At 47.7% G+C, this 15581-nt stretch overlaps 1 protein-coding gene across 1 annotated transcript; it reads right to left on the minus strand.

Annotated features, from left to right (window-relative positions):
* Nucleotides 1-116: 116 nt before the first annotated feature.
* On the minus strand, nucleotides 117-4153 carry Nhp2 (NHP2 ribonucleoprotein). Its single transcript, XM_052757960.1, has 4 exons — nucleotides 3922-4153; nucleotides 3749-3818; nucleotides 1142-1247; nucleotides 117-462 (listed from the first exon to the last, which is right to left on the minus strand). Exons 1-4 carry the CDS (start codon nucleotides 4079-4081, stop codon nucleotides 337-339), a joined length of 462 nt encoding a protein of 153 aa, XP_052613920.1. The 5' UTR covers nucleotides 4082-4153; the 3' UTR covers nucleotides 117-336.
* Nucleotides 4154-15581: the final 11428 nt, after the last annotated feature.

A 15581-nucleotide genomic window follows, 5' to 3' on the forward strand; every position in this document is an offset into this window, starting at 1 on the left:
TGAGCATTTGTGAGGTACACTCTTGGGACTCTCTTAATGAAAAGCTGCTTCCGTTCCTCCTGCCAACATCTTGGCTCCATCAGCCCCTGGAGTTTAAAAAACACCCACACACTCACCACATTTTCGCCTCAGCATTTACTTCCACCCCACATTCTTGGAACTGTCTTCATCTAAGCTCAACAGGAGATGGCACTGATGGAAAGATGCTGGCTCTACCTCCAAGAACAGCTGCCTGGGAAGATTTCACACGTCAGGAAACCGGGGAGATGCGGTTAGAGTGGGCAGCTGCCTGCAGCCAGCCCAGCAGCTCCTAGAATAGGCTGCAGCCCAAGTCTCTCACAGAGGCGCTGGCAGGGCCTGCACCTCCTCCAGGCACTTGTCATAGGTCTCCTGATATTCCTCATGGGGCTTCACCATGATCACACAGGTGGGACGCTTGGAACCGGTAGCTGCACCCAAGTCCTGCACAAAACAGGAGAAAACTGTTGAGACCAGGGCCACAAGTGACCCACCAGCCTAATCTGGCCTACAGCCATGTCCTGTTGGTACACACTACATTTAAGAATATTTCAGATTAGTTGTCAACCATTTCAACTCAAACTAAGCTTTCAAGACATGGTCCCCCAAGCCTCTACTGAGTATTCCCACATGGCCTAGGAGGGTATCCCTATAGGCAGGGCAGTGCCTCTGGTTTACAAGTCCCCGCCACCCTTCACTCCTTGTGCTCTAGTCATGTCCTTGCTATGTATGCACAAGGACAGCTGAAGGTCCCTCCAACTGCTCTGATCACAAACCCACTAAACAGTGCAATCACGGATGTACAAGACTTCATAAGGCACATTCAAATGCAGTCTGTTTCCATTCTTGACATACTGAAGATTCCCATCTTACAAGAAGGAAATCTACCAACCATGTCATGCACTTTAGTCCCAGCCACACAGAAGGCTATGGCAGAAGGACTGACTGCTTGAGCCGCAGAGGCGGGGGCGGGGACCAGCCTGGGTGACAGAAGGAGAAACCATCTCAACAAGGAAAGAAACAAGCCACCCAGACCTGTGAATTCTAACACTTGAGTTTCTTCCTCATATAGCCTACCTAGGGCCAAGTCGGGAGTGGGGCAAAGTGGGCATAAGCTCCTCACCGTCTTGGAGGGGATATAGACATAGGGCAAGTTCTGGTCCTCGCACATAACTGGAAGATGGCAGTACACCTCAATCGGCAGCGTGTCTCCTGCCAAAATCATGATTCTGCAATGAGAGAAACCACCATCATTTCTTCTTTGCTCCTCCTTCCCTTTCAGCTGTTCACTGTGAGCATTACCTCCAGCTGGGCTGTGAGAGCAGAGATGAGTAAGATGCCCTGCCCCAAGCAGCCCACAGTCACTGCCAGCCTCCAACTTGAGAGGAGGGTGTAAAGTCGTGTTTGGCAAATGCATTCCTTCTGGGGGACATGATCTCTGCTTGACAGCACATAAATGCCACCAAATGTGACAGCAGTACAGTGCTGGGACAGATGAGGTATGGGAGGAATGCCAAGAAAGAGGAACTTAGCTCCTAGGAGTCAGTGATGTTCCAACTAGGAGGTGACTCTTGAAAAGAGACCGGCAGGGGCAGAACAAGGCCAAGGGATCAGAGTGGCACCGAAAGGCTGGTTGTCAAGACCAAGGGCTGCCTTTGGCAGTACATACCAGGAGGGGCCAGAGAACAAAGCTGCAGAGGTCGGCAGGGGTCACACCCCAGGGTGTGACCAACAGACAGGGTCTGTCCCAAGAGGAAGTTGGCAGAGCCCTCAATTAAGGCTGTGAATTGTCAGTGTGCTGTACAGACCCAGAAGTCCTAAAGATCCACCCGGAAGGCAGAGCGTTCTCTAAGGGTAGGGACACATCAAGAGCCCTTGGTTCAAAACCCTGCTTCTATACTCCATTCCCTTTGGCACAGGGCCGGTCCTCACTGCCTCCTGCTTGGCTGCCCTCCCTTGTGGTCCCTTCTCCTTGGCTGCACCGACCCATAATCATGGTACCAGGTGCCACCTGGAGGTACCAGGCTCCATTTGTCCTACCAAACACACAACCATCTGCCAGTAGGACAGCTAAGCAGAGCATGTCCAGGGCATTTTCTGTGTCAACTCAGGATGGCCCTCAGTGGATAAAGGCACTCACTGCCAGCCCTGACCACCTGAGTTCAATTCCTGGAACCCAAATGGTGGAAGGAGAAAATCAACACTCACAAGTTGTCCTCTGACATCCACATATGCACCAGAGTGCATATGTACGCACATATATGCATGCAGGCGCGCGTCATAAAGGACCCACTTCACATAAACCTGGTTTTCCTCCACTGTCTGCAGTCACAGACTACAGCGCAAACCAGCATCTAGAAGGCACAGACTTGTCACTGTCCTCTCAAAGCCACCAGCCTTCACTCGTGCCCCATCACCTCACTTGGGCTACAACAGGTTCCTAAATCTGACTAATTCTTTCCTGGAATCACTACTCGGCTGTCACTTTGTTCTGAGAACAAAACCCAAACCTGCTATTGCTTAAAAAGCCCCATGAGGACTAGAGAGATGCCTCGGGTGTCAAGAGGCTGCTCTTCTAGAGGGTCCAAGTTCGATTCCCGGCACCCACAGGGTGGTGCACAACCATCTGTAAATCCAGTCTTTTGGTCTCTATGGACACCAGTGACGCACAAACACATACTTTTAGGCAAAACATTCATACACAAAGTAAGTCAAAAAGCAAAAAATTTAAAGGCCCTCACCAGATGCTTAACCACTAGCCTCTGCCCTGCCTGGGCGCCTACTCTTCTCAGGATCCCAACCCCCCACACTAACGTTCATCCATTCTCTTATTTTATTTTATTTTATTTCAAGATTTATTTATTATGTATACAGTGTTCTGCCTGCATACCAGAAGAGGGCACCAGATCTCATTACAGATGATTGTGAGCCACCATATGACTGCTGAGAATTGAACTCGGGACCTGAGTCATCTCTCCAGCCCTTGTTGTTGTTTTTATTATTTATTTATTTATTTTGGTTTTTCGAGACAGGGTTTCTCTGTGTAGCTTTGCACCTTTCCTGGAACTCACTTGGTAGCCCAGGCTGGCCTCGAACTCACAGAGATCCGCCTGGCTCTGCCTCCCTAGTGCTGGGATTAAAGGCGTGCGCCACCACCACCCGGCTTGTTGTTTTTAAACAGGGTCTGTGTACACAGTCCTGGAACTCAGAGATCCGCCTGCTTCTGCTTCCCAAGTGCTGGGATTAAAGGCTGCAACACCACTCCTGGACATCCTTCTAGCCTTTTGTTTTGTCTTTTTGAGACGTTTTCATAGCCCATGCTGGCCTTGAACTTGCTATGTAGCCGAAGCTAGCCTTCATCCTCTGACCTGCTTGGGAAAATGTCTCCCTACAGCCCGTTGCCTGACGTCTGGAAAAGTACTGCCAATCCACAGAATGAACGAACAGGGCTCTAGTCTACGAGGGCTGGGTGTGTGTCCTCTTCCCTGTCATTCACTGGAAGTGATGTGGGTGTCCGTAGTGAAAGCCTTGACTGGTCAGAGTCAACTTCACCTTTACTGAGCACCGAGGTAGGTGGAATTCCTTCTTAACCAACTGAAAACGCAAACTCAAGCGGCAGAGTAATGTCTAGCATGCAGAGGCCCTAGGTTCAATCCCCAGCGCCGCAAAAAAAAATAAAATAATAAAATCACACACAAAACTTAAAAACCAGCGAAAGACCGGTTCTTACCCTTTCTCGCCCTTGTTGACAAATTTCTGAACCTCCTTCACCCCGCGTCGAATCTGCTTCTGCTTCACGGCTGCAAAGAGAAGCGTGAGCCGCGACTTGGTCCAGCCCGCCCCCGCCCGGCCGCCCTCGCAGCCCGCCCCGGGCCGCGGGCGCCACGCGCCCGGCCGCCTCACCCTTCCTGATGCACTTGTAGAGCTTGCGCGTCAGGCGGCGGGAAGCCAGCGGCTGCGCGATGGGGTTCAGGTTGACCAGCAGCTCTTCGTACGTGCGCTCCTCGCTGCCGCCCTCCGCCTGCGCCTCCGACTCCTCGGGGACCGCCTTTAGTTTGGTCATCTCAGCAGCTTGCGGCACCCCGCTTGGTGAAGAAACGAACCACGCGGCCGCCGCCTCCGAGACCACTTCCGGGTCATGAAGCCGCCCTACCCCGTGACCAATTGGGAACCGAGGTACTCTGCACCGACCAATCGCTAAAGAGACCGTGGGGGCGGGGGTCTTGCTCATAGGGGCGGAGTCACAAGGTAATCTAGCGGGTTTGGATTTCGCCCGCGGGAACCTGGGGAAACGGAGTTTAGGGGAGGGCGGGGGGGGGAATCCAGAAGAAAAGAGGCGGGGCCTGGGGCAGAGAGGCGGGGCCCAGAGGGAAAGAGGTGGGTCCCGTTGGAAGGGAAGAGGGACAGGGCGAAGGGAATTATGACTCCAATAATAATTATGGATCCTGAGCTCCTGGCGGATGTGACCTGATGCTGCTGGTTAGCTAAATCCTGCTGCGGCTAAAGGTTATTTCATATTTTTAAAGATGTTTATTTATTTATTATGTATACAGAAGAGGGCGCCAGATCTCATTACAGATGGTTGTGAGCCACCATGCGGTTGCTGGGAATTGAACTCAGGACCTCTGGAAGAGCAGTCGGTGCTCTTAACCTCTGAGCCATCTCTCCAGCCCCCTGGTTATTTCATATTTTATTTTCCCCTTCTTGGATCCTGTTGCTCAAACTATAAATCTCAGCACTTGGGAGGCAGAGGCAGGAGGATCTCTGTGAGTTCGAGGCCAGCCTGGTCTACAGAGGGAGTTCCAGGACAGGCACCAAAACTACACAGAGAAACCCTGCCTCGAAAAACAAAAAACAAAAACAAAACAAAACAACAAAAATATAAAGAGGGAAACTGCCCATCGCCACTGTCTATACTTTAAAGGCTCTGAAGCCCTCTCTTGCCTCTGTAGGGACTGCATGCACATGGCGTGCAGACAAAACAACCATACACAGAAATAAAACCAAATCTTTACAACTATGTGTATGTATATATTTACTTACATGTGTGTATAGGTGACAAAATTAGAAAGGGGCTCCTGAGGGAGGAATTTCCCCTAAGGAAGGTGGGAAATAGGATAATGGTATACACATAATAAGAAAACAGAAGGAATCGAGGGGGGAAGGGAACCAGCTGAAGCAGGAGAAGGTAGAGAGAAGGGCATTGTGGACAGGAATGAGTGAAAACAAGGTATAATGACATGTTGGGATCAGGCTGGCCTTTAACCTGAGTTGCTCCATATTTTGTAAAACAGCACTTTTTCAACGTTTCTGGCTCTGAGAGACTCCATTTTGAAGATGGAGCATGACTCCACACCTGGATAAACACAGGAATAACATGTCTGTTCAGCACCACCAACACAACACAGACTGAAAAATGACTAATGCCTGGGAGTAGAAAGAGTGCTCCCCTATAAATTTATGGGGGTAAACTGAGACAGTAGAGGCATATGGACATATTAAAATCATATCAGAAAAACCAGGCCTGAGAAATATATACAACAGACCAAGGAGAGTCTCCCTCACCCGGACTCCACACTGAGATTGCCTTGGTTCCTGCTGACCCGGACATGCCCCACCTGTCTACCAATCTGTCTGGACCCTGCCTTCTTGCCCCTAGAGCTGGTCTCAACTCTGCAACTTTCCCCTCAAACCTGTGATCTGAAGGAGTCTAACTAGTCACCAAAGTTTCACCAGATTCTTTCTTGACACTCTGCTTCTGTTAATTTACTGATATCTATTATCAAATATCTACTGACATTTCTACTTCCCTGCTTTTCAGGACTTATGAAAACTCTTGCACTCTGCTGTGGTTTCTTAATTCTTTATTGCCGTTCTGGAACCATACATACACACATGCATATGATTACATGTAAATGCACACACACGCATATTACTGTGTGATCCAAGAATTGATGTTAGTAATTAAAATGGGAATAAAACAGCCTGTGTTCACCTCAGTCATGGTTACCGAGGAAAGCAGGAGTATCGATCAAGTTGATACCATAGAAACTATTGTTTGTTCGTTTGTTTTGGTTTTTCCAGACAGGGTTTCTCTGTGTAGCTTTGCGCCTTTCCTGGAACTCACTCTGTAGCCCAGGCTGGCCTCGAATTCACAGAGGTCTACCTGCCTCTGCCTCCGAGACCTCAGCCTTGTGACCCTGAGGGACTAAATCTGGTCTAAGGTAAAGTGGGTTTGAAGGAGGGACCTGAGTGCCAGCTGTCAAAATTCAGGCCACAATTTAGATCTGAGCCTTGTGAGGAAGGGCAGAGCACCCATCCCTGCCATTCCTGACTTAAAACTTGAGACCTGTGAGGTAATTAGGTACGATTTCTAGCCACTAAGTGGTCACTTGGACAGTAGCAGTAGGAACTGAATACACCAGATTGTTGGATACATTCTCTGAATTGCAAAGGAAGACAGAACCGGGTAAGGCCGATGGAGGAAGGAGCGCTAGGTAGCCTAGTAGAGACTGTAATGATCCCTCCTTTTTCTGATTGTAGGGAGGACTAAGTGTGTATGCAGTAAGTGATTAACAAATGTTGGAGGAAATCAAGTGTTTAGACAGTAAGTGTTGAATACTTGACAGCCGAAGATGAATCCTGGGGAGACCTAGTTTAAGGAGACAGATAGGAATCGCCATCTGATAGTTGCCTCTGTGTTCTGATGTTAAGTCTGCCCAGGAGTCAAATTCTCAGACCTTGTGATGGGGGAGGAAGGTGGCCCCTTCACTGCCCAAAGTCTAGTGGTCCCCAGCCTTACTTACATCTTCACCAGAGGTCTGTCTGGCAAGCTTGCCTGTCCTAATCCACTCCCTTACTTATACAGCCACCTTCTGGAGAGCCCTGGAATTACCACGAACTGTGGCGGGCGCTGCTCTGTTTGAAGCATGGACTCTCCCTGGGTTTTGTTTTCTGTGTGGCTTTAGTTACCTGAGGCCTACTTTAGTCCAAAAATACTAAAACAGAAATTCCATAAACATATGGTTAATAAGGTCTAAATAACTTCTATTACAGCATATTATCGTAATGTTTGTATTTTATCGTTGCTGGTTTTTAAAAAGATTTATTTTTATTTTTTTAATTATGTGTGTGTGTGTGTTTGCATGTGGCTGTGTGCGTGTGAGTACAGGTCGCTGCAGAGGCTATAGACTTCTGGTCTCCTGGAGTTGGAGTGATAAACAGTTGTGAACCACCTGGCATGGCTGCTAGAAACCAAATTCAGGTCCTCTGGAAGAGCAGCAAGTGCTCTTGACTGCTAATCCCCTGTCATTGGTGTTCATGTCTCAATGTGCCTATTTTATAAATACAACTCTGAGGGCTGAAAAGATGGTTCAACCTTTAAGAGTATGTACTGCTTGCTGGGTGGTGGTGGTGGTGGTGGTGGTGGCGGCGGCGGCGGCGGCGGCGGCGGCGGCGGCGGCGGCGGCGGCAGCAGCAGCAGCAGCAGCTTTTAATCCCAGCACTTGGGAAGCAGAGGCAGGTGGATTTCTGTGAGTTTGAGGTCAGCCTGGTCTACAGAGTGAGTTCCAGGAAAGGCGCAAAGCTACACAGAGAAACCCTGTCTCGAAAAAACAAAAAAACAAAAAGAATATGTACTGCTCTTGCAGAAGACCCAAGTTTGGTTCCCAGCACCCAGGTTGGGCAGCTCAAAATCACCTGTAACTCCAGCTCTAAGGGATTGATGCCCTCTTCTGGATTCTGTGGGCACCTGCACTCATGGGCACATACTCCAACACATATACACACATATACACATAATGTAAACATTTTTTAATTCTTTTTTATTTTTTTGTCTGGGTGTAGTGGTACACACCTTTAATCCCAGCACTCAGTAGGCAGAGGCAGGCAGATCTCTGAGTTTGAGGCCACTTGGTCTACAGAGTGAGTTTCAGGACAGCCAGAGATCTCCAGAGATCTACACAGAGATCTCCAAAGTAAAATAAGTATTTGTGATATTTATTTTCTTTTTTGTATATGAGTATTTTGTTTGCATACCACACGTGTGCCTGCCAGAGAGGGTATCAAAGTCTGGGGAACTGGAGTTACAGATGGTTGTGAGCCATCATGTGGCTGCTGTGAATTGAACTTGGGTCCTCTGCAAGAACAGTAAGCGCTCTTAACCCCTGAGCCATCTCTTTAGCCCCAAACAAACTTTTAAAACATAAAATCACAGAGTAAGAGGCAGCAAGATGGCTCAGTAAGTAAAGGTGCTTGCGGCCAAGTCTGAGGACCAGAGTTCGATCCTCAGGACTCCCCTAAATTGTCCTCTAACTTCCAGATGTGCACCATGGCACTCAAGTGCAGCCCCTCACAATAAAATAAGTATAATGTTTGGGTGGGAGAGATGGTTCAGCAGTTAAGAGCACTGGCTGCTCTTCCAGAGGCCCCAGTTTCAGTTCCCAGCACCCACATGGTGGCTCACAACCATCTGTAATGAGATCTGATTCCCCTTTCCTAGAAGGTGTGCATGAAGACAGGTCACTCATATACATAAAATTAAAAAAAATATAATGTTTTAAAAAAACACACAAGTTAAATATTTTAGGCGTTGTAGATTAAGAAGCAAAAATCAAGGATATTGTATAGGTTATTACATTACATAATACACCAAGTAATAAAACAAATTTCAATGACAGATAGAAATTTCTCTTGACAGAATTTAAAAGTTTATTTATGGACAACAGTGCTTGAAATTCATATAATTTTTATGTGCTGAGAAATATTATCCTTGAAATAGGAGTGTGGTTTGATTGTAGAATGCTCATCTGAGACCATGGTTCAATACCCAACACTGTGACACAGAGGAAGCTTCAAACATACATTCATACACACATGCATACATACACACAGAGAGATACACATATATTGTTATTATTTGTATTTTTGAGACTTTTTAAAAAATTATTGTTCACAGGGAGGCTATATAGCAGGAGCAACCCTAGGATGACTGTGGCTTATAATAAGTTTTGGTTTTACTCAATTACTGGGCAAACCTCAATGAAACATTTCACTATTAGGATAAGAATTTATACTGTATCAAGCTGATAATAGAAAAATAAATAAATAAAAATTGAAAAAAAAATATTGTTCAAAAACATTGAGCTGATGCCAGGTGTGTTGGAACATGCCTTTAATACTAGCACGGGGGAGCAGAAGCAGGCTAATTTTGTGAGTTTTAGGCAATCCAGGACTACACAGAGAAGCCCTTTCTCAGAAAAAAAGAGGGGCTAGAGAGTGGCTGGTGATTAAGACTCTTGCTGCTGAACTGGGTGTGGTGGAACATACTCTTAATCCCAGCACTCAGAAGGCAGAGGCAGGCAGTCTCAGCTTTTGAGGCCAGCCTGGTTTACAGAGCAAGTTCCAGGAGAGACAGGGCTACTACACAGAGAAACCCTGTCTTGAAAAACACAAAATCTCCTCTATAGAAGATAGCAGATTTTAAAAATGTATTTTTAGAAAGTATTTATTCATTTTCTGTGTATGAATATTTTGTCTGCATGTATTTCTGTGTACCATATGTGTTGTGGAATATTATTTTAACTAGGCAAAGATGTATTACATTTGTTTGTGCTGCAGAATACTACTTTAACTGTGTAAAGGTGTGTTACATTTGTTTATGCTGCATTTGTTTAATGATGTGAGGATGTGTGTTTAATTATGAAAAGATGTGTTGCTGTTTTACCTTGCCTGCCTAAGGCACCTGATTGGTCTAATAAAGAGCTAGACAGCCAATAGCAATGGGGGAGAAAAGGTAGGTGGGGCTGGCGGGCAGAGAGAATGAATAGGAGAGACAAGAAAAAGAAGAGAACAGGAGAAAGAGGTGGACATGCCCGGTCCAGAAGCCAGACAGCCACCAGACAGTCAGACATGGAGACAGCAGGAAAGTAAGATATACAGAAAGGTAAAAAGCCCCACAGAGAAACAGTTTAAAATAAGAGCTGGAGCTGGAGAGATGGCTCAGCCAGTTAAGAGCACTGACTGTTCTTCGAGAGGACCCGGGTTCAATTCCCAGCACCCACATGGCAGCGCACAGCTGTCTGTAATTCCATTTCCAGGGTACCCAACATCCTCATGAAGGCAAAACACCAATGTACATAAATAAAAAATAGTAATAAGCCGGGTGGTGGTGGCACACGCCTTTAATCCCAGCACTCAGGAGGCAGAGCCAGGCGGATCTCTGTGAGTGCGAGGCCAGCCTGGGCTACCAAGTGAGTTCCAGGAAAAGGCGCAAAGCTACACAGAGAAACCCTGTCTCGAAAAACCAAAAAAAAAAAAAAAGTAATAAAAGTATAGTGACTATTAATAAATAAGTAAGTAAATAAATAAATAAATAAATAAGTAAATAAATAAATAAAATGAGAGCTAAGCTAAGACTGAACTTTCAAAACTAATAATAAATCTCTGTGCCATGATTTGGGAGCTGGTTGGTGGCCCAAAAGAAAAAGCCTGGTATGCATGTGTGTATTCGGTGCCTATGGAGGGCATTGTGTGTATTGTGTGTGTATTTGGTGCCCACAAGAGAGCAGAGGATTCTTTGGAACTGAAATGTAAATGGCTGTGGGCGCTGGCAATCAAACTGGGTCCCTTTCAAGAGCAATCAATGCTCTTAACTGTTGAGTCATCTATCCAGACCCAACCCTAAGTAAATCTAAACAAACAACAAAAAAACAAAAAGAAAAAAACTGAAATGGGGTTGACCTGGGTGGGTAGGCTGCTTGCCTGCATGGACAAAGCCCTGGGTTCAATTCCCAACAAAAAACCCAAACAAACACCCTGGGTATGATGACTCACACCTGTAATCCTGGAATTCTGGCAGTGGAGGCAGGAGGATCTGAAGTTCAGATAGTTAGAGTCATCCTTGGCTACATTAGGAGGTGGATGCCAGCCTGAGCTACATGAGACCTGGTCTCTAAAGAAAACAAAAACGTAGTTTTCAAGCCGTTGCACAAGTGAGTATGCGTGAGAGTTCTCTGCCAGAGATGGTTCCAGCTTGTCGTCCCGGGCTAAGTGACAGTGTTTTATCTTGCACGGCAAGCCAGGCCCCGCCTCCCTGGTGGAGCAGTCTAACTAGTTCCCTAGAAGGGTGTGGAAACAGGAGGCTGCAATCAGTCAGAATCCAAGAAGCAGAAATAGGTTTGTGTTGACTGTAGACTGTGTCTCCCCCGACCCGAATCCCACACCTTTCCTCTCCCTGGCAGGCCCTCCCAGCCACTTGCTGAGGTTGGGAAGTCAGGCTCCCAGGTTCGCTGGGCAGTGGCAGACTAGCTTTCTTTTTCCCTCCGCTGTGCAGGGAGGAGGGAGGGGCCCAGCCAGTGGGTTGTCCTGTCCCCGCCTCTTCTGGTTTCTGGGCTCGGTGGAGATGCGGAACTGGTGTCTGTGGCTTTCAGATCCCTGCCCTGCCGGGTGAGATCCCCGAGGCCCGCTTCTCTCGGCGGGTATGAGTGGAGCAGAAGGCCTTTGCTCAGGGGCTGCTGAGGGACAATGGCCAGGGAGGCCACCCACCTCACTCTTTGGCCTCCCCTTTGTTCCCTATGCAGAGTTCTGTCAAAGAGCGGGTTGGCTTTCTTTTTGAAATGGAGCATCTCTTTCTTTTTTAAAGATTGATTTTTTTTTTTTTTTTTTGGTTTTTTTTTTTTTTTCGAGACAGGGTTTCTCTGTGTAGCTTTGCGCCTTTCCTGGAACTCGCTTTGGAGACCAGGCTGGCCTCGAACTCACAGAGATCCGCCTGGCTCTGCCTCCCGAGTGCTGGGATTAAAGGCGTGCGCCACCACCGCCCGGCTAAAGATTGATTTTTGTCAGGTCCAAAAGGAACTCCCAATTGCCCAAACTCCAAAAAGCAGTCCAAATATCAAGAAATGAGCTCGACCTGGACGATGGGAGGATTTCTGGCAGCTAGATAAAGGCCAGCATTCCTCAGGAACTTGTGAAACTGGTTCCTATTTGCCAAAGGAAGGAGTCCTTTCCCTTACCTCTGGCAGCCGGGTCATATGGCTTTCCTTTGTCATATCAAAATGCATGCCGGCTTCCAGGCTTCCTCAGTGTGACAAGTACTTGGTATACATTTCATTTCAAAGCCCCCACTCTAGTTTCCTGGTCCTTCCCTCCCCTCAGCTACTCACCCTCCTTACACCCCTTTATTCTCACTGTGCTCTCTCTTCCCTGTCCTCTTCTCTTCTCCCTCTCTCGCAGATAGCCCTGGCCAGGTCCAGTCTTCTGCGGGCCGTGTTCTGTCTACTTATTTCTTTCTCTGCTCTGGACTCTTCCAGATGCCTATGGTTGTTCTCTCTCTCTCTCTCTCTCTCTCTCTCTCTCTCTCTCTCTCTCTCTCTCTCTCTCTCTCTCTCCTTCTCTCTCTCATCTGGAATAAAAACCTTCCCCTTAACCATACTGTGGAATGTTCATGTGATCAGTATCCTTACTGCACCCCACCTTGCATACAATTTTATTATTTTTATGTGTATGGATAAGTGAGTGCAGGTGCCTACAGAGACCAGAAGCAGTCAGATCTGGAGCTGGAGTTACAGGAAGTCGGGAGCCACTCACAAAGGTGTTGGGAACAGACCTTGGATCCTCTGGAAGAGCAATATGTGCTCTGAACCACTGAGCCCTTTCTCTAGCCCAAGAACTTCTTTACTCTTTGTAGCTACTAGAAGCTACAGGGTCTCACTGTGAAACCCTGCCTGATCTAGAACTTGCTATTTAGCTCACGTTGGCTTTGGAACTCACAGAGATCTGCTTGTATCAGACGAAGTAGAAGAAACCATGCCCCTGGGATGGCAATGAAGCCAGGGGGACTTCACCTGGGTGTCATGGTTAACCCCCCCACCCCCACCCCATTCTCTGCCCTGGAGATGACTAGCCTGGCCCAGCCCTCCACTGGGTGGTCCGTGCCTCAATCTAACTGTACACCTTACACTTGGGTGTAGAGTTGGGATCATTGGTATATGCAGAGTTCTGCCAATTCATCCCCCCCCTTGGTGACTCTCATTATTCCCTCCTTTCCACGCCCTCCCCCCAACTATTGCTCTAGCTGTGTGTGCTATATTCTGGCTTGTATTCTGTCTGAACCCCTTGTCAGGGCATGAAGCCCCTGTTTCCCTGGCCTCGAACTCACAGAGGTCCTCCTGCCTCTGCCTCCCAAGTGTTGGGATTAAAGCGCCTGTGTGCCCCGAATCAACTTGCAGCCCTCCTAGTGGGCTGTCTTCTCAGCCTGGAGCCTTCGCTCCAGCAGTCCCCTCTCCCTGCACCCCTTCTTATTCACCATGGCGTGGACAATTTCTTCAGAAGGCTGCCCAGGCCCCTCCTCCTGTGGGAAGCTTTGCCTTACCCACTTGCTTGGTTTCTACTGTGTTTCCCCAAAATGCATCGCTCTTTCTGGTAGCCTCTGATGGCTTTACATAAGACAGAACTCGGGGCCATGCCTTGAAGGCTGACCCTGGCACATTCCTTTAGGTTCTTTGCTTATTTATTGTGTGTTATCTTGTGGTGTGTATACGTGTGTGTGTGTACATGTGTGTATACAAGTGAACAGGTACATGTGGAGGCCAGCCCTCCACACTAGGTGCCCTTCTCCATTGCCGTCTAGCCCACTGTTTCAGCCAGACTGGCTTGCTCACAAGCCCCCAAGATTTTCCTTTCTCTGCCCAACTCATAAGCACGTGCAGTTGTGCCTGGCTTTTATGTAGACCTGTTTTGTTTTTGAGACAGGGTCTCACTGTGAAACCCTGCCTGATCTAGAACTTGCTATTTAGCCCACGTTGGCTTTGGAACTCACAGAGATCTGCTTGCCTCTTGACTTGGCTACCATACCCAGCTGCACTAGAGATCTGAACATAGGCCCTAATGCTTGCACAGTAAACATTTACCCACTGAATCATCTCCCCAGTTTCAATCTCCCTTTACTGAAAGCCTATTGTGATACCCTGGGTCTCCTTCTCCATGGTCCTTTGCAATAACGGGAAGAAGTGTTAGGGTTTGAACAATATCTTCCATGGGTCCCAGGATAGCCTCAAAATTGACATGTAGCAGAGGAAGATTTTAAACTTCAGGTCCTTTTTTTTTAGATTTATTTCTTATGTATACAGTGTTCTGTTTGCATGTGTCTCTGCATGCCAGAAGAGGGCATCAGATCTCATTACAGGTGGTTGTGAGCCACCATGTGGTTGCTGGGAATTGAACTCAGGACCTCTGGAAGAGCAGTGCTTTTAACCACTGAGCCATATCTCCAGCCCTGACCCTGATCCTCTTTTTTATTTATTTATTTTTATTTTATTTTATTTTTTGAGACAGGGTTTCTCTGTGTAGTTTTGGTACCTGTCCTGGATCTCACTCTGTAGTCCAGGCTGGCCTCGAACTCACAGAGGTCCTCCTGCCTCTGCCTCCCAAGTGCTGGGATTAAAGGTGTGCACCACTAGTACCTGTCATCTGATTCTCTTGCCTCCATCTCTGGACTGCTTGGATTAAAGATGTGCTCCCCATATCTGTTTTGTGCAATGCTGGGGATTGAACCCAGGGCTTTACATAAACTAGTCAAGTTCTCTCCCAATTGAGCTACATCTCTAGCCCAAGGTCTTTAGCATATCTTTTTTGGGGGCCACAGTTTAACCCTCAATAGAAGAAGAAAGTAGGTGGGTGAAATCTGAAGCAGGATGCTTTCTGGTACCGAGAAGCAATCTAGCACTTGTGAGTTTATTTCTGGGAAATAAAAGGAATTGAGCAAAGCTGGATTGGAGAGTGACTTCAAGATGTGGCTGGGTCAGACAAGTTTGGCTTCCTAAGCCAGATGGGATGGTCCTGTTAGGTGAGAAAGGAGGCCCATTCTCAGTGCCATGGACAGCATGTGTTCATCTAGCTGATACCAAGTTTCAGCTGGGTGCAAGGCCACACAACTCCTGGAACAAGGGATGCTGGCTGGGAGGATCATCAATGATTGGAGGGCTTAGCCGTCTCTCTCCCTTATTGTCACTTCAAGTCAGGGTGAGAAGTTCTTCCTCAGAGCACTAGGAAGCCAGGCAGCCAGAGTATTCACGCAGAGTATTGCCAAGACAACCTTTTCACAAAGACTCCTCTGGCTGGAGCTGGGTGTGTGTGTGGGGGTGTCCCAAAGCAGGGACATTTGGCAGTGTGAAAAGACAGTGGAGTGACAGGTGATTGCAGCAGAGTACAGACTAGTTTCTTGTCAGTTGATACAACTTCCACCTTGTAAAATCCCGGCAGTGCTGGCGCATGCCTTTAATCCCAGCACTGGGAGGCAGAGGCAGGCCGATCTCTGTGAGTTCGAGGCCAGCCTGGGCTACAGAGTGAGTTCCAGGAAAGGTGCAAAGCTACACAGAGAAATCCTGTCCTGAAAAATAACAAAACAAAACCACCACCACCACCACCACCATCAAAAAACCCAAACCGGGCTGGAGAGATGGCTTAGAGGTTAAGAACACTGACTGCTTTTCCAGAGGTCCTGAGTTCAATTCCCAGCAACCATATGGTGGCTCACAACCACCTGTAATGAGATCTGGTGCCCTCTT

This window comes from Peromyscus californicus, unplaced genomic scaffold, assembly GCF_007827085.1.
Source record: "Peromyscus californicus insignis strain IS unplaced genomic scaffold, ASM782708v3 Scaffold_3__1_contigs__length_106647218, whole genome shotgun sequence".
NCBI classification, from domain to species: domain Eukaryota; kingdom Metazoa; phylum Chordata; class Mammalia; order Rodentia; family Cricetidae; genus Peromyscus; species Peromyscus californicus.